Source organism: Oratosquilla oratoria, chromosome 23 (assembly GCF_046742065.1).
Source record: "Oratosquilla oratoria isolate Oo_2021 chromosome 23, ASM4674206v1, whole genome shotgun sequence".
In the NCBI taxonomy this organism is placed as follows: domain Eukaryota; kingdom Metazoa; phylum Arthropoda; class Malacostraca; order Stomatopoda; family Squillidae; genus Oratosquilla; species Oratosquilla oratoria.
In genome coordinates this window covers 39,824,537-39,850,009 of record NC_134799.1, presented here as the reverse complement: position 1 = coordinate 39,850,009, position 25,473 = coordinate 39,824,537, and the positions used below count along the sequence as shown (strand labels likewise).

The following is a 25,473-nucleotide window of genomic DNA, read 5'->3' as shown; positions in this document are numbered from 1 at the left end:
TTGCCTGCCCACCAGCTCAACTGCTGTTGCTGCCTGCCAGGTTGTCTTCCAACTGCCAGCTCAACTGCCTACACTCTCGGCTACCATAGGTATATTTGTAGCCTACTGCCACCACCACAAGATCACTTAGCAAACTAGAGCTGTGAGCATCCACCTTGACCCACCCACCTCTCAATGGTGATCACAAAGTCCTGTACCTCAACTCCAGTAAAGCTAATAACGAGCAACCTCGACTGTCACGTCCACAATGCCCTGGGTGACCTAATGCCCCACCCGCTAACCACGACCGTTCTCAAGTGTCTACCTTTTCAGGGAGATGTTTCAACCATATGACGTGATCCCGAGACACAATCCAGGTACAATATCCCCTGAGCAACCTCCTGAGATACACCAACCTCTTCAAGATGTAAAGGACAACTCTGGTCCCATGGGAGTAGCTGAGCGCCTCGAGGCTTGCTACCCTGTGGCAAACAGACTGCCACCTGCTGCTACCCCTGTAGTCTGATGGTCAGCTCCACCCCTGCCTTCAAGTTCCAACCCCATCACGAGGACAACTCCCTTGACGATTTTTAGTTGAGGCTCCACACGACTTCACTTCTAGCCTCGACTTCTGTGGGAGGGGTGTTAGAAGATTGTCCTCACACCTTCCCTCCTCACCTCTTCTCTACCTGCCCCACAACCTTACTGACCTGCAAGGTCCCATGGGAGACTCTTGTGCCACCTGGCTGTGAGACTTGACAAAGCCTCCTTAAGGAACACACATGCAACACCAGCATCTGCCAGTAATGACTAACCTGTAGCTTGGCCAGCCAGATGATGATGAAGACTGAATTCGCTGAAGGATTCATACCTTCTGTTTTCACGAGTCACTGGCATGAAAACGCTTTGTGTCTGACTTCCCAGGCATCAAATTTGACCTCATGCCAATTAGGAGCACAGGTCATGTATATAAAGGTTGGATGAATGCTGAAGATTCAGATAGACTCGGAGCATCATACAGTGAACCTGGCTCACCGTCTCCTTGCTTTCTCACCTCTTCCTCACTCCCCCGCCAGCTGACCAAGTTGGGACACAATACACACAGTTGTCACCTCCCTCACTGTCTCTCCCCACCTTTCTGGCACTTAAAGTGAGCCATCATTACTTGGTGCCCAACATTTATTTCTAAATACACGTACATATACTAAATGCTTTTTCCCCCTTACAAAGGAGGTAGACAAAGTCAAAGGCAAAAATCCACTCCCACCCGTTTTATCCCCACATACTCTGCTCCCATTCACCACACCTCCCTCCCTCTTTTCTTGGCTCCTCCTGGATGATGGGTCATCCCTTCATCTTGCACACTGCCCTTGGTCAGAAGCAACACAGCAAGACAACATATCCACAGCAAGGCTGCTTCATTTAGTGGGCAAACCCTCCTTTCCATCCCCTCATGCAGATAAAAAGAAGATGGGGAGAAATCCCTTCAGGCTGTGTCAAAATACCATTCATACCCACTCCCCTGTCCCCATCCCCCCACCCACTCCCTTCCATGCATCACAGCATCATCCATACACAACCATTCTCCACTCACCCCATCTTGTCTTCTCCCTTCCTTTCTCAACAGACATTCACCTCTTTCCCAATGGCCCCTTTACTCCATCTATCCATCTCATCCTTGGTTGCCCTCTCATTTTCACTCCATCCACCTCTTTTATCTTTCTTCACTCATTCTTTCCATGTATCCACACCATTCCAATGATTTTTCATTAACCCTATCACCCAACTCCCTTTCCACCCCTGCTCTTCTCCTTACATTCTTGTTTCTCACTCTATTCAGCCTATTAACCCCTACTATACTTCTCAGGCATTTCATCTCAAACACATTTAAACTATTCCTCTCTTATGTTCCATGTTTCTGCCCAATACAATGCCGTTGGCACAATCACTCCTTCATACAACCTCTTAGCATCCATTCCCAAATGTCTATTTCTCATTACACTCTTTAATTCCCCAAGGCATTTACTTACTTCTCTCAATCTACATTCCACCTCCACTCCTCCATTTCCCACCACATTGATACCCAAGTATCTAAAGCTATCCACTTCCTCCAGTCTCTCTCTTAATACTTCCAATTTGCTGCCATCTTCTCCCCTTGTACATCTCATCACCTTACTTTTACCCACATTTATCTTCAACTTTCTTCTTTCACACACATTCTCAAACTCTGTCACTAACTTCCTTAACCCCTTCCATACAGTGCCGCCTACGTAGGCAGCATGAGGAGCAAGTGGATACGCGAGGCTGCCATATCGGCGTCTTGATTATATTTATTGTAGTTGCCCCAGCATAATGACATACTCTCTAAACTGTCTTCATCACATTTTCTATGGTTATCAAAATTCACGGGTGAAAGAGAGAACGATTGATATAAGCGGTGACTATTTTATAAGATGCGAGTATTATGACGAAACATCGTATGTCTGGCATCTAATGCTGCCCGCGAGATTTTGGCCCGTACTGAAGTGGTTAATCTCTCCTCTGATCCTGCTAAGCAGTGTTGTCAGCAAACAACAACTGGCTTATTTCCTACTTTTCTCCATTTTCTTTAACCATCTCCAATCCCCAGCCCATTACACTTGCATCTACCTCTTGCACCACCCCATCCATGTATAAATTGAACAGCCATGGCAGCATGACACATCCCTGGTGAAGTTCCACCTTTACCTCAAACCACTCGCTCTCTCCATTTCTGATTCTTACACAGGCTCTTCTACTCTTGTGAAAACTCTTGATTGCTCTTAACAGCTTTCCTCCTACCCTATATATCTGCAATACCTTCCACAGTACCTTCCTGTCTATCCTGTCATAAGACTTTTCCAAATCCATAAAGGCCCAAAAAAACATCCTTACCTTTTCCTAAAGCTTTCTCACATATCTGCCTTACCATAAAAATCTGATCCACACAACCCCTCCCTGTTCTAAATGCACTCTGTTCCTCACCAATTACTCCCTCTCTTCCTTTCCTAATCCTCTCAATCAAAACTCTCCCATAAGCCTTCCCAACTACACTCAACAAACTGATCCCTCTGAAACCACTACACTCACACTTGTCCCCTTTTCCTTTGTAAAGTGGAACTATACAGGTGCTCCTCCAGTCCTCCAGCACTCTACCCTCTTTTAGACAAACATTAGACAACCTCAACAGCCAGTCCACCATCACTGTACCTCCCTTCTTTAGACACTCCGCGTGACACCCGTCTAACCCAGGTGTGTTATCTGCTCTCATTTTAATAACTGCTTTCACCTCATCTTTTCTTATTTCTCCTTCATTCTCTCCATCACAGTTTGCTTCCAAACCAGCCTAACCTTTGGTGCCCAACATGGGGACAAGACTACCAGCCTAACGGTGACAATAAATGGCTTACTTATAGCATGGAAAGATGCCAGACATGAACAACTAGAAAAATTTTAATGCATAGAAGGAGAAACACAAAATAACTAGGTACATTTTTTCTATGCTAATAGCTTGGGTATGTTGCCTGATTTTTTTTCAGTAGCTATATGGGTAAGGAAGGGAGAAGGCAGGAGATAGAAGTGAGTGGAGAATGACTGTGTATAGATGATACTGTGATGCAAGGGAGGGAGGGGGTGGCTAGGAAGTGGTTATGTATGAATGATATTTTGATGCAGCCTGAAGGGATTTCTCCACATCTTTTTTTCTGCATGAGGGAATGGAGATGGGGGATTGCTGATAAAGTGAAGTGGCCTTGCTGTGTTTGTGACCCAGGGCAATGGGCAGGAAACCGGGATGGCCCGTCATCCATGAGGGGCTAAGATGAGAGGGAGGAAAGGGTGATGGATGGGAGTGAGTACTTGCCTTTTGACTTGGGTACCTACCCTGTATGGTGTAAAAAAAAACTTGGTATATAGACAGACAGACATATGTCTTACCACAATGTATATACTGTACATGTTGAACATTATTTTGGTTGCTCAGATGGTCATGAGTTTTGGATAATACATAGAAAGACCACATACTAATATTTCTATAGATCAAATCATTCTTTACTATTACCGAGTTTTTCCCGATCTTCAAACTGCTGCTCAACAGCTCTCATCATGGCAAAGAGAAATGTGGATAAATTAGATGAACTGGACTGGACATACATAGCATGGGCTAGGAAGGGAATCTTGCGCAGTGTTCGACCACTCAGTCCCTCACTTCTCCTGCAAAAGACAACAGATTTATTGCTACATTTAAATGTTACCTATGAAATGAATTCTTAAATGAGAAAATAATGGTATTAAAGGAGTGAAGTGGCAGATGTTTTGGGGTGAACGAGAAAAATCTGATTTGTGCTGCTTGGAGCATGGTTGTTGGTGCCATGGCACAATGTCTATGAAGAAATTATTCATAAGTACACTTGGACACATCCCGAAGGGATTTCTCCCCGTCTTCTCCTTTTCTGCAAGGGGGGACGGAGAGGGGGGTTGCCGATTTAATGAAGCGGCCTTCCTGTGGATGTGCTGTGTCTTGCGACACTGCCTCTGACCTAGGGCAGTGGACAAAGTACAGGGATGACCCATCATCCAGGAGGTGCCAAGATAAGAGGGAGGGTGGAGGGGAGTGGAGTGTATTTAGGGATGAGATGGATGGGAATGGTTTTTATGCCTTTTTCTTTTTGGCTACCTCCCTTGTAAGGGGCGAAAAAGCCTTGGTATATGTATGTTTGTATACTTGGATGGTTTGGATACATGGAGAACGATAAGCAGAGGTGGATGGAATGAATTTGAGGGGACATAACGACAAAAGATAAGAATGAATAGGGGGAGAGTGTGAATGGATGAAAGGGGATGATGCAGCCAATAGAATATTCTTCTCAACTGCTTCATAAATCATTCTGGGTAGATGAAGAGTTGGGGGGGGGGGGGGTCACCACATGATGAAGTAATGGGAGTAAATCATATCCAGCTCTCAGGTCTTGTTGTGTGCTGTGCCTTGCTGTGTTGCCCTTGACCTGAGTGGTGTGATAAGGGACACAAATGACTCTTCAGATGGGGTGTTCAATGAGTTTCAATTGTGTAGTAAGTAGATGTATGCTTTGACTGAGCCATCCCCTTTATGGGGAGAGGGCAGTTAGTGTAAGTATCTAAATGTATCTATGTATACTAGGGAAGCACTGTGGCTTCCTGCACTGCCTTAGACATAAGCAGTGTAGCAAGGGACAGGACTGACCCTTCATCTATGAGGTACTAAGATGGAAGGGGTGATGAAAGTTTTGTATGAGTATGGGGTGGGTGTAGCAGGGTGTATGCTTTGACTTAGGCATCCCCTTATAAGGGGAAAAGGACTTTTGGTGTACATGTGTGCATATCATTATTGTATACAATGTATTATCATACACTTAATGGGAGAGGGATGGGTGCAAGCCTGGCTACCTCCATTATAAGGGGAAAGAAGTCTTTGGTACATTGATTGATAGACTATATACAAGTAAAGCTTTCATTTGTGAGGAAATAAAACAGTATCTTTAAATAGCACTTTATACATACATACACCAAAGGCTCTTACCCCCTTACCAGGGAGGTAGCTAAAGTCAAAAAGCATGATTCCATTCCCACCCATTTTACTCCCATCCACACCCCCCACCCTCTCATCTTGGTTCCTCATGGATGATGGGTCATCCCTGCATCTCACCCATCGCCCTGGGTCTGAAGCAATGCAGCAAGACACAGCACATCCACAACAAGGTGCTTTCATTTAATTGGCAACCCTCTGTCCCCTCATACAGAAAAAGAGAAGATGAAGAGAAATCCCTTTGGGCTGCATCAAAATATCATTCACACATAGCCATCCCCCATCCCCCCACCCACTCCCTTCCATTCATCACAGTATCATCTATGCCAGTGGTTCCCAAACTGTGGGTAAAGTACCCCCTGGGGGGAGGTAACAAATTTTCGGGGGTAATGGAGGGGTGACAAAAAAAATAAAAATAAAATAAAATAAAATCAAGAATACATTGCGGTGCCTGACATTAGGATTAAGGTTAACTTAGCATGTATAATTGTAAAACTGAAAAAAAAAAGTTTAGGAACCACTGATCTAAAAATTCTCCATTCACCCCTGTCTTCTGTCTTCTCTCTTTCTTCCTCAATAGACATCTCCCTCTTGCTCAATGCCCCTTTCACCCCATCCATCCATCTCATCCTCAGTCTCCCCATCATGTTCACTCCATCCACCTCTGCCTTCCACACTTCTTTTACTCATCTTTCTTCACTCATTCTTTCCATGTGTCCAAACCATCCCAATACTCTTTCATCAGTCCTATCTCCCATCTCCTTTTCCAACCCTGCTCTCCTCCTCATCACTTTGTTTCTCACTCTATCTAAACTTATAACTGCTACCATACTTCTCAGACATTTCATCTGAAACACATTTAAACTCTTCCTCTCTTATGTTCCATGCCTCTGGCCCATACAGTACTGTCAGCACAATCACCCCTTTATACAATCTCCTCTTAGTATCCATTCCCAAATAGCATTTTCTAGTGTATGAAAAAAATGATGGCTATCTCCCTTATAAGGGGGAAAAAGCCTTTGGCATATGTATGTATGAAAACAATGAGATGATTCTCAGTTATGTATCAGCAAAATTAATTAATGAAAGATTGAAAAGTTCTCATAATACATCTTCAAAATTCTATCAGACATACCTTGATGTTTTCCATAACTCACTACTTAATGTAGTCGTTTCATTGTTTGCAAAATCCACGGCTTTGAGTTCTTTGTAAGTCAATATTGTTTCTCTAGGAGCTATTACTCCTTTCTGAAATACAAATTACATTAGAAATTGTAACATTACACTCATTTACTACTCTATAATTTTCATTTTTAAAGATAAGTGATGAGACATGAACAGACATACACATATATAAGTGTGTGTGTATGAACATACAAATGTAATCAGACATTAGGCATCCATAATAAAAGAACAGATTTGGAGGTATGGGTTTTGCAAGTACATATGGCCCTGGTAGTGAAGTCAGGAGGCGAAAAGAGTTTTGGAAGAAATGTGAATGTATTTGTGTTGGGGGATTTAAATGCTGGAGTAGGAGATGAGGTGGTGATTGGAACAATAGGGAAGTATATTGTGCAGAGAGGAATGAAAACTGATAATAAAAGTTTATGTGTATCAAAAGAAAACTAGAGAGCAAATACAGAGGAGAAAAGTGGAAAGAGGAAAAGAATTGTGGTGCTTATAGGTGGAAAGTATTAAATGTGAGATACAGGTGTGAAGAATGAGACCAGGTGAGAACAGAAGGAAGTGTGATTAATGCAGTCACCCCTCCCTGAATGTGGGTATTTTGTTCCTGAATGACAGCGCTAACAGCAAAACAGCAGTTGAGGAAACTGTCAGTTGTATGGCCTGGCTGGTGAAAATGTTCACTAATTTGCAGCAACACACAATATTATCGTACACAAATAGAGTGCATATGTTCACTCACAAATTATGAAAACCTGTCAGCAATAATAGTCCTGAAATGCTGGTTTATTTCACTATGACTTGTTGAAAAGCACTAAATAAAACAGGCATCCTGTTTATCTCTGGCAAGCAAAAATCTAAATATGCACAGGCTGCACAGTAACAATGTTGCCATGGGTACATGAAACTTTACCCTGCCATCAGCGAGTGTCTCAATACATGAACCTCTAATATGTGAAACTGCAGTTCATGGAGCAACATTGGGGGAGGGGTGACTGTAGTTGAAAGATGAAGAGAGGACAGTAGCAACAGAAAATAGGATGAATAAAAGGAATGGTTCCAAAGAAGAAATGAGGAAACATATGAAAGGTACAGAGTAAGAGGATGGACGTGAAGTGCGAGATGAGGGAGGCCAAGAGAGTGTATTTGCAGTGGGGTAGGTGTTTATCTAAGAATATGAAAGGAATAAAAATGTGTTTTAGAAGGAAATGAAAAAGCACAGAGTTAGGTCAAGCATGGAGGAATGGGTAAAGGAAGCAGATGGATAGTTGATAATGGAAGAGAGGGATGTGTGAGATGGAGGGGACTATTTCAAGAAGTTCTTGAATACTGAGAAATGTAGGCTTTCACTGTGTGGTGGGGGACAGTGATGACCCTTTAACCACAAGATAATAAGACAAAAAAGGCAATGTATTGGTTTTGATAGGTGTGAGATGGGTTCAGGGGTGAGGTTATACTCTGCCTCAGCTAACCCAAGAAGAAGAAGAAGAAGAAGAAGAAGAAGAAGAAGCCTTTGGTATATACGTATACAGCAACAATCACTTGATCTGTGATCCAGAATTCTGCCCATATATACATATACTGTAAACAGATATAGATAAAGATGATCTTACCTTCATAAGTTCTTTAATACATGAATGATAAATATAATAAATTGCAACAGGAGAAGGAAGTCCAATATGTTGCTTGATGTCAGCTCGATCAACAAAGGCGAGGTCGATGGTTCCTGATACATTAGATGTTGTTAGGATCAGTACATTTGGGTACCTGAAATATATAAATTAATTTTGTATAAATGACTCCTTAGGTGATCAAAAATTTGTCCTCTACCTTATATATATATATTCATATTTATAATCATGAAGAACCCACAGTTGGAATAAAAGGAAACTTTAGAAGAAAGTGTAACTTCTATATTTCGGCTAATGGCTATAGCCATTAGCCGAAATATAGAAGTTACAATTTCTTCTAAAGTTTCCTTTTATTCCAACTGTGGGTTCTTCGTGATTATTATTTACAAATGTGCTACAATATTTTGTCTAAGTGATATATATATATATATCATTCTTGTCACATGACTAATAATGTCATCTGCTATATATGATTTACCTTTTGATCTGGTCCAACTGAGTGAGAAGTGCATTGACAACTCTGAGGGCATCAGCTGGATCAGTTCCTGAAGTGGCAGTTCGTGACTGGGTCAGACTCTCCACTTCATCAATAAGAACACACACAAATGACTGGGGATCCTCCACCAATTCAGTGATCTTATCAAACATTTTCTGGACGAGTTTACCGCTCTGAAATGACAAAACATAAGGACTGATACAAGGTAATAGAATACCAGACACGGACTAAATCACACCAATGATTTTACCAGAACATATGATGAATGAGGTGTCTGGAAGAAGGTGCATTCATAGTTCCACAGTACAAGGGAAAGTGGGATAAGTATTAATACATTAGTTTTACAGGGATCAGTCTATTGAGTGTGATCAATAAGCTGTAAGGGTCTGTATTGAGAGGAAATAATTAGGGAAGATAAGGGTTTAGCATAGGAAAATGGTATGTAGATCAAAAATTGTGGTGAGACAGATATGGAATGAGTTAGAGAGAAAGAAAGAGAGAGAGAGAGAAAAAAAAGTTAACTAGGGGGGAAAACTGCAGTCCCATGGCAACTGGCAACAATGCCAGACCCAGTCCAGTGATTAAATGCCAGCCCCTCAGGGAAGCACCTCCTGATGTAGGTGAGGGAACTGGCAGGCTTGGAAAATGGGAAGCTCTGGTGTCCATCTTGCAGGATCACATTGAATCACATCCATTATTCTTCTGATCCCTATTTCCTTTTCTTTTTTCACTACATTCCACATCTCTCTCAGTTTCACCTGGTATTCATTCTTACCCTTTTTCATCCAACTCACTTTCAGCACTTCTCTGCCTCCCTCCTTTCTCTTCTCCACTCCTGGCATTCTACCTACTACACTCCCAAACTCAAATTTATCTTTTCCTTTTCAGTTTAGTTTTACCCAATGTTAACATATCTTTCTCACAAACATTCTACCAATCTCCTCCCTTTTGCTCTCATCTGTCCCACATCCACTTAGATTAAATAAAAATGAAAAATAATACCTCTGAAAACCACTTTGAAAATAAGGAGTGCGAATTTATTTCTATGAGTTGACCTTGTTTGTAGCGACCCTCAAGTCTGATGCTTAACTTCTGAGCCAGTGCCTTACACAAAGACGTCTTCCCTGTAACCATACATTCTCATTAGTCCAGAAGAAACAGATCAAATGGGTACACAATGATGACTTCCAAAAAATTTACAACAAAGACAATAATAATAATAATAATAGTAATAATAATAATAATAATAATAACAATACCACATGACACCCATCTAACCCAAGTGCCTTACCTGCTCTCATTATTTTAATAGCTGCTTTCACCTCATCTTATTTCTCCTCATTCATCATTTTCATTTTCTTAGTGCCCCCACACTGCAACTACCTTTCTACTAACTACCTTGCAACTACCAAGTGTGAGTGCAGTAGTTTCAAAGGGAATAATTTATTGAGTGTAGTTAGAAAGGCTTATGGGAGGGTTTTAATTGTGAGGATTAGGAGAGGAACAGAGGGAGTAATTGGTAAGGAACAGTGTGGATTAGATTTTTGTGCTAAGGCAGATATGTGAGAAAGCTTTATGAAAAGGTAAGAATGTTTTTTTGGGTCATATGGATTTGGAAAAGGCTTATGACAGGGTAGACAGGAAGGCAGTGTGGGAGGTATTGCAAATATTTGGGATAGGAGGAAAGCTGTAAAGAGTAATCAAGAGTTTTTATGAGAGTAATAGAGCCTGTGTTAGAATTAGAAATGGAGAGTGTGAGTGGTTTGAGATAAAGGTGGGACTACCATGAATGTGTCATGTTGCCATGGCTGTTCAATTTACACATGGATGGGGTGGTGTGGGAGGTAAATGCAAGTGTAATGAGCCGGGGATTGGAGGTGGTTAAAGAAAATGGAGAAAAATGGGAGATAAACCAGGTGTTGTTTGCTGATGACACTGCTTGTGGCAGGATCAGAGGAGGGATTAAGGAAATTGAAGATACATGTAGGTAAAAGTAAGGTGATGAGATGTACAAGGGGAAAGGATGGCAGCAAATTGGAAGTGGGTATTAAGGGAGAGAGACTGGAGGAAGTGGATAACTTTAGATACTTGGGGGCGAATGTGGCAGGAAAGGGATAAGTGGAGGTGTAGGTGGAATGTAGATTGAGAGAAGCAAGTAAATGCCTTGGGGGATTAAAAAGTGCAATGAAAAATAGACATTTGGGAATGCATGCTAGAAGGAGACTGTATGAAGGGGTGATTGTGGTAACAGCACTGTATGGGGCAGAAACATGGAACATAAGAGAGGAAGAGTTTAAATGTTTTTGACATGAAATGTCTGAGAAGTATGGTAGGGGTTAGTAGGCTGGATAGAGTGAGAAATGAGGAGGTGAGGAGGAGAATGGGGGTGCAAAAGGAGTTGGAAGATAGGGTTGATGAAAGATGATTGGGATGCTTTGGACACATGGAAAGAATGAGTGAAGAAAGACTAGAAAAAGAAGTGTAGAATGTAGAGGTGGATGGATTGAGGGAGATGGATAGAGTAAAAAGGGCACTAGGAAATAGGGGAATGTCTGTTGAGGAAGGGAGAAGGCAGAAGATGGGGGGTGAGTGGAGAATGATTATGTATGGATGATGCTGTGATGCATGGGAATGTATAGGGGTGATGCATGGGAGTGTATAGGGGATGGGGGAAGTAGGGAGTATGTGTGAATGATATTTTGATGCAGCCTGAAGGGATTTCTCCCTGTCTTCTCTTTTTATGCATGAGGGGAGGGAGAGGGGGAAGGTTGATGATTAAATGAAGCAGCCTTACTGTGGTTGTGATGTGTCTTGCTGCATTGCTTCTGACCCAGGGCAGTGTGTGAGATGTAAGGGTGACCTGTTATCCAGAAGCCAAGAAAAGAGGGAGGGAGAGGTGGTGAATGGGAATGGAGTATGTGGGGATGAAATGGGTGGGAGTGGATTTATGCCTCTGACTTTGGCTACCACCCTGGTAAGGGGGAAAAGGCCCTTGGTATATGTACACATGTATGTAATAACAATACATACATGGATATACCAAGGGCTTTTTCCCCTTACAAGAGAGGTAGCCAAAGTCAAAGGCATAAATCCACTCCCACCCATTTCATCCCCACATACTCCACTCATTCACCACCTATCTCTCCCTCTTTTCTTGGTTCCTCCTGGGTCATCCCTGCATCTCACCCACTGCCCTGGGTCAGAAGCAATGCAGGAAAACACTGCACATCCATAGCAAGGCCACTTAATTTAATTGGCAACCCCCCCCTTTCCATCCCTTCATGCAGAAAAAGAAAATGGGGAGAAATCCCTTTGGGCTGCATCAGAATATCATTCACACTACTCCCTAATCCCTTCCATGCATCACAGCATCATCCATACACAATCATTCTCCGCTCACCCCTATCTTCCTCAACAGACATTCCCCTCTTGCACAGAGCCCTTTTTACCCCATCCATCCATCTCATCCTTGGTTGCTTCCTCATCTTCACTCCATCCACCTCTGCCTTCTACACTTTTACTAATCTTTCTTCACTCATTCTTTCCATGTGTCCAAACCATCCAGTACTCTTTCATCAACCCTATCTCCCAACTCATTTTCCACCCCCAATCTCCTCACTTCTTCATTTCTCAATCTACTCAGCCTTCTCTATCATACTTCTCAGACATTTCATCTCAAACACATTTACACTATTCCTCTCTTATGTCCCATGTCTCTGCTCCATACAGTTCTGTTGGCACAATCACTCCTTCATATGATCTCCTCTTAGCATCCATTTCCGTATGTCTATCTCTCATTACACTTTTTAATCCACCAAGGCATTTACTTGCTTCTCTCAATCTACATTCTACCTCCGCCTCCACTCCTCCCTTTCCTGCCACATTCACTCTCAAGTATCTAAAGTTATCCACTTCCTCCAGCCTCTCTCTGTTAATACTTGCATCCAATTTACTGCCATCCTCTCCCCTTGTACATCTCATCACCTTACTTTTACCCGCATTTCTCTTCAACTCCCTTCTTTTGCACACATTCCCAAACTTTGTCACTAATTTCCTGAACCTCTTCAATATGAGTCAAATTCACGCGTGCAGCATCAGATGCCTAATGTACAATGCATCACACTACTTGCATCATAAAATGTAAAGACTGTTGTATTACTTGTTCTCTTCCACTCTGAGTAATCATAAACACAGAAAATGTGATCAAACCAGTTCACAGAATTTGGGGGTCATTCAGTTACAGCTACAAAATAGATACAATCAAGATGCCGATGCCGTCATCCTCGTCTACCCACTCGCACCTCATGACATCTATGTAAGCATCACTGTATCGAAGAGGTTATCCCTCCTCTGATCCTGCTACAAGCACAGTGCTGTCAGCAAACAACAACTGTCTTATCTCCCATTTTTCTCAATTTTCTTTGCTGTGTCTTGCAACACTGCTTCTGACCCAGGGCAGTGGACCGGATGCAGGGATGACCTGTCATCCAGGAGGTGCCAAGATAAGAGGGAGGGAGGAGGGTGGAGGGGAGTGGAATATGGAGGGAATGGAATGGGTGGGAGTTGTTTCTATTCCTTTTTCTTTTTGGCTACTCCCTGTGTAAGGGGGAAAAAGCCTTTGGTATATGTATGTATGTATCTCCAATCCCCGACCCATTATACTTGCACTTACCTCTCACACCACCCTATCCATGTATAAACTGAACAGCCATGGTGACATTACACATCCCTGGCAAAGTCCCACCTTTACCTAAAACCATTTGCTCTCTCCATTTCTAATTCTAACAAAGGTTCTACTACACTCATATAAACTCTTGACTGCTCTTTACAGCTTTCCTCCTAGCCCATAACAACAATAGTAATACTAAGTGTTACTTCAAGTTTTACAGACTGGAAACCCAGAGCACCACAGTGGCTGGCAATGGTCCCTGAGTCCTAGTTTCTCTTTGAAGAAACTTTGTGGATTGATTGTGTTGTACTAATATGGAGCAGTTCCTATGTCATCAGCTTATAACAGTAGGAGGAAAGCTTTCCTATTTGAAAAGGTGGAGGAAATATATCTGAAGTTGACTGCCCTGCAAGGCTACACCTCTAGATGGAGGTGAATATGTTTACATATTTTGAAAAGGGGCTGCTGGGAGATGATCCTCTTTGATGTCCATCTTGCAGGACCACCAACAGCAGATACCATTCATTGGTCCCAGTGCATCATAGTGTTGATGGAATCATTTTGAATATCAATAATGTGTCATTTAATATTCTGTGTACACTTAATATTAAGCTTTAGTTCACAATTTGAAACTAACCTGTTCCTGGTGGTCCATGTAATAAAACCACTTTATTCCAAGCTATAAGATTGCTATCCACATTTCGGTCAGAAAACAGCATAGTTGTACTAACAAAGTTCAGCAGCTGAAAGAAGAACAATCAATATTACAATGTACTAATGACACAAAAATACTATCTAAGAGTGTAGGAATGAAATGAAACAAGTCAACTTTATCTACACAGAGTCTGTTGGGATATCACTGTGTGACCTGAATTACCACTACAATGACATTTCTCCCTAAACCCTCTATGCACAAATCTATTAAAAAATCCTCTCTTTCCTCTACACTCTTCTCAGTACCAGGTCCATATGCACTTACAAAGACCCATATCTACCGTCCCAGTTTCACCTTCATCCACATTAACCTTGAAGAAACCTCCTTCCACTCTACAACACACTTACCTATCTCTTTGCTTACTAGTATAGCCAGTGTTATTGTGCTTCTGAAAAAGAACACTTATGACTCCCATCCCAAAGCCAAACTGCCAGTGATCACAGCATCCTAGACACATTTTGCTACTCTCAACTATACCCAAACTAATGCAAAGAATGAAAACACACATACCTACATTCCCAAATCAACATGGATTTATGGAAGGCCACCCTACATGCAATAACAAACAAATAGTGTAAAAGCAATGTCAATTGGCATTCTGGCCTCTGACATACTCAAACACCAGAACAAATCTGGTTTGGAAGATTTGGCAAAGGCATATAAAAGGGTTGACCAAAAGGCATGTTGCAGATGTATGAGACCAGGGGAAGGCTGTTGAGGGCAGACAAAAGTTTTTATGTAAGTAGTAGAACCTGTGTTAGGGTAGGGAATGGGGGCAGTGGTTTGAGGTGAAACTCAAGGCAACAGAAGCAAATGGAGTGAACTTGAAAGGAAGAACAAGAATGAGGTTGATGGATGGGGTGAAGGGGATACTGGATGAACGATGAATGTCTGTTGAACAAGGAAGAGAGAATGCAGAAGATAGGAGAGAATGGAGGAAGATTATAAGTGGATGAAGGAATGATGTGACCTAGAGGGATATTCTTCTTGTAATCTAACTATGGAGTTGTTGTGTTTCACTGCATTGCCTTTGATTCAAGTAGTGTGGTGGGGTGAAAAAGATGACCCTTTTTCCATGAGGCTCTAAGATGGGAGGGATGATGAATGGGTTTAGATGGGAGTGGGAGAGGTGTATGGTTTGACTAAGCCACCCTCTTATGAGAGGGAAAAGGCCATTTAGTAGTATATATTATCATATCAAGCTGAGGAGCACAATTCTAAACCAAAGGGGACAGACTGGTTTCCACCCCAAAGCTGAATATATTATCCAGAACAAAATATCTAGAGTACAATACCATATTGAAGGGAATAACAATACTGACCTCACATATTTACCTAATTATAGTATAAAGTTAAGGAGCAATGCTTGTTGGGTTTTGTCTCCAACTCTCCAATATCATACCTAGCCTCAAATTCATATACAGTTCCAACGTAATCTATATCCTTGATTTCAAATTATCATATTTAGATCTGAATTCACGTCTTGTTTGAGCTTCAGCTGTATCATCTAAGCTATTCCAAGTATTTATGCATCTAGGTAAAGGTGGGACTTCGTCAAGGATGCATTATGTCACCCTGGCTGTTCAACTTATACATGGATGGGGTAGTGTGAGAGGTAAATGCAAGGGTAGTGGTTCAGGGATTGGAGATGGTTAAGGAAAATGGAGAAACGTGGGAGGTGAGCCAGCTGTTGTTTGCGGACGACACTGCGCTTGTGGCAGGATTGGAGGAGGGATTGAGGAAGTTAGTGACAGAGTTTGGAAGAGTATGTGATAGATGAAAGCTAAAGATAAATGTGGGTAAAAGTAAGGTGATGAGATGTACAAGGGGTGAAAGTGGCAGTAGTCTGGTGATGAATTTCCGAAAAAAATTGAAATATTCGAAAAAAAAATTCCGTCATCTAGTGGCCTTTGGCAAGCCAATCCTGAAATATTTCAGCATAATACCAAAAAATAAAGGAGTTATGGCTATTTTTCTGACACCCCCCCCACTTCCCAGTACACCTTCGCTGCACATATGTTCGACTAAGTTATTTCATCGCAATAAAAATGGCACAAATGTGATGTATTTTGTTATTCACTAATATAGACTAGCTGGAAACTTGTCCTACACGTGGGGATAGCACTTCGCACTCGTTAGCAAACTGAGAGAATTATTGTGAGTAGGCGGAGAAAGCGAATTGTTACTCCTTGGAGAACTTTTATTTACTTTTATTTGAAGCTATAATCATTTCAAGAATGCCTAAACATTCGAAGAAGAAACGTGTGTTTCATGAAAGCTAAGAAACTGAATCAAATTATTAAGAGTGTACTTCTGCCTTGGTTATTACTGGAGATGACTCATAGCAGTGCTGCTGCGTGCACCCGGGCTTGGCTACGCTGACCGCGCATTATTGCACTCCTCTACCCCTCCATATCCTCTTTTCTCAAATGACGTCACCACAAACATCGAGCATGCGTGACGTACCATCACGTGCCTCTTCAAATGAAACGCTCCAAGTGCTTTTCGTCACAAGAGCGACTGTCATTGATCATAACTTCGGAAGGACACAATCTTCTTTCTCACTTGGTTGGAGTCAATCCCATCATTACAAAAGCACTTGAGGAACAAGACAAAGACACAGAATGGAAAAGGACACCAAAGACCAGAAAGGGGAAGAGAAAACTATCGTTCAGCTCCGATTTCCAGCCGGGAGCTTTCTAGTAAGTGAACCTGGCGACAATGAGGGAGGTGGTGCCTCCTGAAACCCTCGTCTTCTGAGCTACTAATACCTCGTAAAAGGGGGGACCAGGTACCACCTACACTTTATAACATGCGAATGACATAGAATGCATGAAGATTGTCGCAGAGAAAAAAAATCTAAATGAAATATATAAAAAATCCAGCGAAATGTATTTTGAACTTCAAAGCTCAATATCTCAAAACTACCCTTTTGTCTACATTTTTTCTATCTCCGTAACTACTTGGCCGATTTTAATGGGGTTTGGATCATTTGGGAGCTGAATAAATTTGCAAACTTTTTTGTTATAGAAGTCGATATATAGTATATATATATATATATATATATATATATATATATATATATATATATATATATATAAAAAGACATCATTGAAAAAAAAAAATCTCTCCTAAACTAAGAGGAAATTCCAAAAACTGTACAATAATTTTTTAGGTATTGCTATAGAGCATTTGTGGTATTTTTTTCAGCATGCTCAGTCAATGGATAAAAGAGGAGATAGAAAGCTTGTAATTGGTCAAAAAAAGTTTTTTTTATCAATAACTTCATTGTTTTTCAACCAAATGATATGAAAATTGGTGGTGAACATCTCAGTATATGTATATATAACATACTAAAAATTCACGAAATTCCAATCATAATTGATGAAGTTTGTTTTCGAGCGTGACGGCCCCCTTAAGGAAGAGACTGGAGGAAGTGGATAGTTTTAGATACTTGGGTGCAAATGTGGCAGGAAAAGGTGGAGTGAAGGTGGAGGTAGAATGTAGATTGAGAGAAGCGAGTAAATGCCTTGGTGGATTAAAGAGTGTAATGAGGAATAGACATTTGGGAATGGATGCTAAGAGGAGACTGTATGAAGGAGTGATTGTGCCAACAGCACTGTATGGGGCAGAAACATGGAACATGAGAGAGGAAGAGAGAAGGAGTTTGAATGTGTTTGAGATGAGGTGTCTGAGAAGTATGTTGGGGGTTACTAGGCTAGATAGAGTGAGAAATGAGGAGGTGAGGAGGAGAACAGGGGTGGAAAGGGAGTTGGGAGATAGGGTTGATGAAAGAGTATTAGGATGGTTTGGACACATGGAAAGAATGAGTGAAGAAAGACTAGTAAAAGAGGTATGGAAGGCAGATGTGGAGGGAGTGAACATGAGGGGACGTCCTAGGATGAGGTGGATGGATGGGGAAAAGGGGGCTTTGGGGAAGAGGGGAATGTCTGCTGAGGAAGGATGGGAGAGGACAGAAGACAGGGGTGAATAGAGAATGGTTGTATATGGAGGAGGTTGTGATGCATGAGGTGGAATGGGTGGGGGATGGGGGGGTGAGGTAGTATGTGGGAGCAAAATTTGACGCAGTCTGAAGGGATTTCTCCCCGTCTTCTCCTTTTATGCATGGGGGGACGGAGAGGGGGGGGTCGCCGATTTAATGAAGCGGCCTTGCTGTGGATGTGCTGTGTCTTGCAACGCTGCTTCTGACCCAGGGCAGTGGACAAGGTGCAGGGATGACCCGTCATCCAGGAGGTGCTAAGATAAGAGGAAGGGTGGAGGGGGTGTGGAGTGTATTCAGGGATGGAATGGGTGGGAATGATTTTATGCCTTTTCCTTTTTGGCTATTTCCCTTGTAAGGGGGAAAAAGCCTTGGTATATGTATGTATGTATGTACATGGAAAACTATTTTTTCACATCCTTAACATGTAGTCTTTCTTAAATTGTTCCCATTACCTCTTAAAGCACTTCTGTCACTTTGGTGACCTAAATACTATAATCATATCACCTCTTTCTCTTCAATCTTTCAAAGTTGGCAGATCTTGTATGTTCAGCCTTTCCTCATATTGTTTATCTACCAGGCTGGGGAGCAGTTTGGTTGCTGTCATTTGTATTCTCTTGATCTTACTTATATCCTTCATTCATGTGCTCATGTATAAACTCAAAATATACTGTACATACCTTCCCTTTTATATCTTCATCATAAATAAGGGTTTCCCAAAGATTATAGAAATCTGTTGATGGTAATAACCACTGTGTCGCTGCAGGAGAGTCATTCCCATCACCATCCAGCTCCTCTACATCGGGTCCACCGTTCTCCATGTGGTACACATAAAAGTGTAACCTAGCGAAGTTTACATGGATTGTCTGGCAATTATATAACATTAGAGATTATACACAATCCATACGCAACCTTTACCTAAGATATACATATAAATATATGTCTTCTTTAGCATTTCAAGTTCAAATTCTTAATATAATTTTTTCTTTAATATTAGAATAACACAAGGAAAATCTGATCTGCATAAGATAATGATTACTTACTGTAGTTTCTGAAGAATCATCCAACTCACATACTTTGATGACATGTATATGTTCTTTCAATGCTGGATTAGAAAATTCAGTTATTGTGTTCTCTAACTTGATTGTTCGGTCTCCATTCAACATCATGTCTTTTACAGTCTCGATGATTAAATCTTTAGGCCATTTGCTGAAAAGAGTTGGCATATAATGAGTCAGAGAGAAAGTAAGAGTGAGAGTGATCTATACAATTTAAAGCATAGAGAATAAGAGGATGTATAAAAACCACCCTAAGAGCACCTGCACATAAAAACCAAAACCCTCCTCTTAGAATATCACATGCAAACAAGAGGTATATAGTTATCCAAGACCCCTCAATCCTACTCACCTGTCTCATTACATCACATGAGCACAACTAGATGAATTGAAACTCAAAACATCTACAACAATCTACCATCTATACCACACAAATACATATTCACACTCAGATCACAAAACCTAACCATCAAACTCCCTGTGGGTTGAGGGTGGAATAATGACCAAGAGAACCAAGAACCATACTGGAATGCTTGTGATTGGGTCAATATCTAGCATTTAGACAGTGCTAACACAGAATAGGCTTGATGATATATATAAACTGCCCCAGATGCAACCATCACACAGAAGATACTGAATACTTCATCTTACACTGCCCATCTTAGCTATTACCAAACAACATAATATTTCTTCCTTGAGTGACTTATGGGCCAATCTGTTGGCTGTTGCTGGTTACCTGGGTGCTGTGGGTCTCCTGCATTGGACTGACTGCCCTTATGTAGAGAATACACCAATGCTGAGCATTCCAATCTAGTGCAGAATAGGCATTCTATGTTATCATCTCATACATGTAATGGGAAGTCACTTTTACATTTGCCAAAACTCACTGAGGTAAAACTAACCAGTTGTGAACATAGAAGATCATACCGAATACATAGCAGTCTATACTGAATACCACCAAGATAGACGTACCCCAACACAACCTCAAGAGGAGGAAGTAGACGTATCTCAGTTTACATAATACACAGAACAACAATGATGATGTCACCACACAAATTTCAGAGGAAGCAGATGCATCTCAAATAACATGAAATACACAAAACTCACAGAACAACATTGGAAGCATCACAGGATTGGATGGTTAAAGAAAATGGAGACAAGTGGGAGATAAGCCAGTTGTTATTTGCTGATGACACTGCACTTGTGGCAGGATCAAAGGAGGGATTAAGGAAGTTGGTGATAGAGTTTGGGAAGGTGTGCATAAGAAGGAAGTTGAAGATAAATGTGGCTAAAAGGTGATGAGATGCACAAGGGAAGAATGTGGGAACAAATTGGTAGTGAGTATAGAGGAAGTGGATAGTTTTAGATACTTGGGTGTGAATGTGATAGGAAAGGAAGGAGTGAAGGGTGGAGGTAGAATGTAGATTGAGAAAAGCAAGTAAATGCCTTGGGGGATTGAAAAGTGTAATAAAAAATACACATTTGGTAATGGATGCTAAGAGATTGTATGAAGGAGTGATTGTGTCAACAGCGCTGTATGGGGCAGAAACATGGAACATAAGAGAGGAAGAGAGTAGTTTGAATGTGTTTGAGATGAGGTGCCTGAGAAGTATGATAGGGGTTACTAGGCTGGATAGAGTGAAAAACAAGGCAAGTAGGAAAGCGGTGGTGGAAAGGGAGTTGGGAGATAGGGTTGATGAAAGAGTATTGGGATGATTTGGACACATGGAAAGGATGAGTGAAGAAAGATTAGTAAAAGAGGTGTGGAAGGGAGAGGCGGAAGGAGTGAACATGAGGGGGTGACTGGATGAGGTGGATGAATGGGGTAAAAGGGGCACTGGAAAAAAGGGAATATCTGTTGAGGAAGGAAGGGATAAAACAGAAGATAGAGGTGAATGGAGAATGGTTGTGTATGGATGATGCATTGAAAGGAGTGGGTGGGGGATAGGGGGGTGAGAGAGTAAGTGCAGATGATATTTTGATGCAGCCTGAAGGATTTCTCCCTGTCTTCTCTTTTTCTAAATGAGGGGATGGAGAGGGATGAAGTGGCCTTGCTGTGGATGTGCTGTCTTGCTACACTGCTTCTGACCCAGGGCAGTGGGTGAGATGCAGGGATAACCCATCATCCCGGAGGAACCAGGATATGAGGGAGGGAGGGAGGGAGGGGAATGAATGGGAGTGGAGTATGTGGGAATGGAATGGGTGGGAGTGGATTTTATGCCTTTGTTTTTTGGCCACCTCCCTTGTAAGGGGGAAACAGCTACTGGTATATGTATATATAATCAGTTGGTCTTCTAGGCACATAAGTTAGGGAACTATCAGTGACCAAGCCCATGTCAGTGAACTAATCAGACTCGCTGATAATAACCATTTAGAACAGGTCATTAGGGAGCCAACATGAATAAACAATGTGTTAGATCTTAGTTTTACCAATGACTATAAACTAAAACATAGTGTACACATCTGTAAAACAATTATGTCAGACCATAATTTAATTGAAGTCAATACCAACCTATTAAAGTCAACATAAAGAGCAAAATTCTCCACTCACTCAGAAAAGAATCTGAAAAACTTAAATTCTTTCAGTGAGAGAAACTGGCTGTCACTCTGTGAAGATTTAGTAAGGGTTACCTGGGCTACGATGAGTGACTGTGAAACTGTTGAAGAAATGCTAGTGTTTTTCATGAACAAGTGCAAAAATTTATGCAAGAAACAAATTCTTCATAAAAGAGAATTAAACAGCAAAAATGAAATATCCAGGGACTGAAAGTTCTCATGAGAGCCAGAACAAAACTACTAAGGAAATTGTCAATAGCAATAGGCTGGTAGTGGAAGAAAGAACATTGAGACTAAAGTGAAAGAAACAGAAACTAAACTGAAAGAATCACATGAAAAAGAGAGGCAGCATGAAGAAGATAAAGCATTAAAGGCCACAAAGAACAATCAAAAATACTTCTACGTATATGCCCAAGAAGAAACTTAATTCTTGTGTAAAAATTGGACCATTGGAGGATCAAAACGGAAAACTAGTTGAGGATTCAGAAAAAAAATTGTGAACATGTTAGGAAAACAATAAAAAAGTGCGTACAGTGAACAAATAGTAGAAAAATCAACAGTGAACCCCAGAGAATTTTTCCAAGATAATGGTGTAAATGCAGATACTATCAGTGATATCAGTTTCAGGCCATGATATAGTAGAAGCCATAGATGAAATAAAAATTACCTCATCAGGGGGGCCAGAGGACATACCAGCAGTGTTTTCAAAGTGTAAACTTAGCTACCCCTATCCTTCTACTTTGGAGAAAATCACTGGACAAGGGTGTCATACTAACAAAACTGAAAGAGGGACTAATCACTCCCATCTTTAAAGGTGGATCACAAGGCCTTCCAGCTAACTACATACCCATTTATTTCACCTCACACTTCAAAAAATGTGTTCAAGAGAGTAGTTAGGAAGAATCTAGAGAACTTTTCAATCTGGGACAACATAGGCTTCTGAGAGAACAGTCATGCCTTTCCCAACTCCTAAACCACCACAACATTATAGACAATATGAGCAGTGTAAGAAATGGTGGTGTCATCTACCTAGACTTTGGTAAAGCATTTGATACTGTAGACCATGGGGTGCTGCTACAGAAAGTGAAATATAGGGTGATCAGTGGAAAACTGGGACCATGGTTCCATTAGTTCCTAAGTGATAGAAAGCAGAAAGTAATAGTGGATAGAGCCTAGTCAAAATGACTAATGGTAATTACTGGAGTGCCACAAGGTTCAGTATTTGGCCCACTGCTCTTCCTGGTCATAAGTGACACAGACCAAGAGGTAAGAACATCTCAAGTGTCCTCATTCATGGATGATACCAGGATCTATCAATAAATTACAACCAGAGAGGATTCTGAAAGATTACAAAAAGATTTAGAGGCAGTATACAAATGGTCAAGTGAAGACATGGTATTCAACAAGAATTTTTAATTTTACACCACTTGTGCTGCTTGTAAAATGAGTGGGTGGATCCTCCACACCTTTAAGACCAGGAAGCCTGAGCACTTGCTACCTCTGTGGAAGACCCTGTTAGTGTCAAAGCTGGAACATGTATGTCACCTATTGTCTCCACATGAAGTTAAGGATATACAAAAACTTGAACAGGTCTAGAAGGTATTCACAAGGAGGTTAGTTGGGGATTCCCTAAACTACTAGGAAAGGCTGAAAATCCTCGAGCTCTATTCATGGCAGAGATGCAGAAAGTGCTATACAGTGATTTATATCTGAAGGGTCCTGAAGGGCATGGCACCAAACCCATCACAAAATGAAAGAGGTGGTATACAAGGGAAACACCACCACAGGTTTGATAGGATTGGCAAAAGGTCTAAAACCAGCTAGACGATCCAGGCAGAAAGCTTCACCCAAACTCTTCAACTATTTCCCAGAAGAGATAAGGGACTTAATAGGATTCAGCACAGATGATTTCAAGAAGAGGCTAGACAAATTCTGGGACAACATCCCAGATGAGTCTCTAATCCCACATGGCCCAATCTCATGAGGAGTGACAACAAACACAATCACAGACCAGTTCCAATGCTTGAGGCTCAGGCATTGCTATGAGAGTGGTGTGTCCCCTGATTAGCCATGGTATTAACCACTTTGGTACGATGATGCCTATGTAGGAATCATGAGGCTCGAGTGGGTACATGAGAATGCCAGTGTTGGCTTCTTGATTATATATATTTTTTGTAGCTGTACATGAGCTACCCCCACATTCTGTGAACTGATTTGATCTTCAGTGCTTATTATTACTCAGAGTACAAGAGAATGAGTAATACAGCAGTGACTTTATATTCTATAATGCAAGTAGTGTGATGCATCGCACATATGGCAACCAATGCCGTGTGCGAGAATTTGACTTGTACTGAAGTGGTTAATGCCAAAGCCTACAAGACAAGTCTTGAGGAAATTCTGCAGTGACATGCCTCCTTTCACATGGTCTAAATTGCATACCTTGTGTGTAAGAAAGTATGAAGCCAACTAAAATACCATATTGCTATTATGTGCACTCTAGAAATGATTATTCTAACTTTTATCAGTCTACTAGTGAGCAATTTGAAAGAGAAAGGCAACTGCAGACAAGTAAAGTCATGAAAAACACCATCATCCATGTACATACATATACCAATGCTTTTTTCCCCCTTACCAGGGGGGTAGCCAAAAAGGACATGGCACAAAAACATTCCCACCCATTTCATCCCCAAAAACACTCCACACCCCTCCACCCTCCCTCCCATCTTAGCACCTCCTAGATGACGGGTCATCCCTGCACCCTGTCCACTGCCCTGGGTCAGAAGCAGTGTAAGGATAAAATATCTATTGGTACATGTTCTGCTCATTAAGGAATCAAGCTTTATCAGGCACATATTTGATAAAGCTTGGGTAAGTTTCCAGACTCACACAACGAGAGATATTTAACATGAAACATATGTTGTCCAATAGCTCCTAACCTAAACCTAATCATTCCATAGCATAAATTAGATCTTTCAAATGATAAAAAAAAGGAAGAAATGAAAAATATATTTGAGTAATACTGGAATTACAGTAACAATGATACAATCCATTGTTGTACAAAAAAGCCTTTGCCTTCATATAGTAGTTTCTCTGACTTACCAACATTTTACATACTGAGAGTAGAGTAGGGAGGGAAAGCCTTATAATAATAATTACATCCACTATTCTGTCCCAAGAAATTTGAAACCTGAATCTTAAATAATTATATTATAAATGGAGAATATTATGATTATCATATTGAAAATTCGAATGTTGATTTTTTTCATCACATCTTATTCGGTAAACTTTACGCTGTTCACATTTATTACTATTAATAGTGTTTGCCTCTGTGCATCAACATTGTTTACAGTCATAAAAGTTAAAACCCACCTCCTAATTTTCTTCATTATTTCCACATGGACATTTTTCTTTAAATTTTCTGGTACTTCAAAATCAGGATAGCCACTTGCATGGTGAGAAACTTCATTGGACATTCCTGCCGTGGAATGTACTAAATCTATGGCAGAAGCCATTTAGACACGAAACAACTTCGAAATTTGATATAAACTTCCCGTTCAAATCGGTTTTCCTAATGTTTTGTTTTCGTTTGCATTTTAGTTTATCCAG

General features: G+C 41.1%; 1 protein-coding gene across 2 annotated transcripts in view; it reads right to left on the bottom strand.

The window, feature by feature from the left end:
• The window catches only part of pch2 (pachytene checkpoint 2 protein), a 27,792-nt gene extending 2,319 nt beyond the window's left edge, over positions 1-25,473 (bottom strand). The window contains exons 1-9 of one of the 2 annotated variants that reach the window (XM_076207033.1): positions 25,237-25,473; positions 19,300-19,465; positions 18,937-19,122; positions 14,179-14,284; positions 9,875-9,996; positions 8,855-9,045; positions 8,359-8,512; positions 6,696-6,808; positions 4,052-4,209 (exon numbers count right to left, since the gene is read on the bottom strand). In XM_076207033.1, the coding sequence (XP_076063148.1) occupies positions 4,052-4,209; positions 6,696-6,808; positions 8,359-8,512; positions 8,855-9,045; positions 9,875-9,996; positions 14,179-14,284; positions 18,937-19,122; positions 19,300-19,465; positions 25,237-25,379 (1,339 nt within the window). In that variant the 5' untranslated portion in view covers positions 25,380-25,473. The remainder of the gene's footprint in view (positions 1-4,051; positions 4,210-6,695; positions 6,809-8,358; positions 8,513-8,854; positions 9,046-9,874; positions 9,997-14,178; positions 14,285-18,936; positions 19,123-19,299; positions 19,466-25,236) is intronic. The other variant, XM_076207034.1, reaches the window with a different exon arrangement.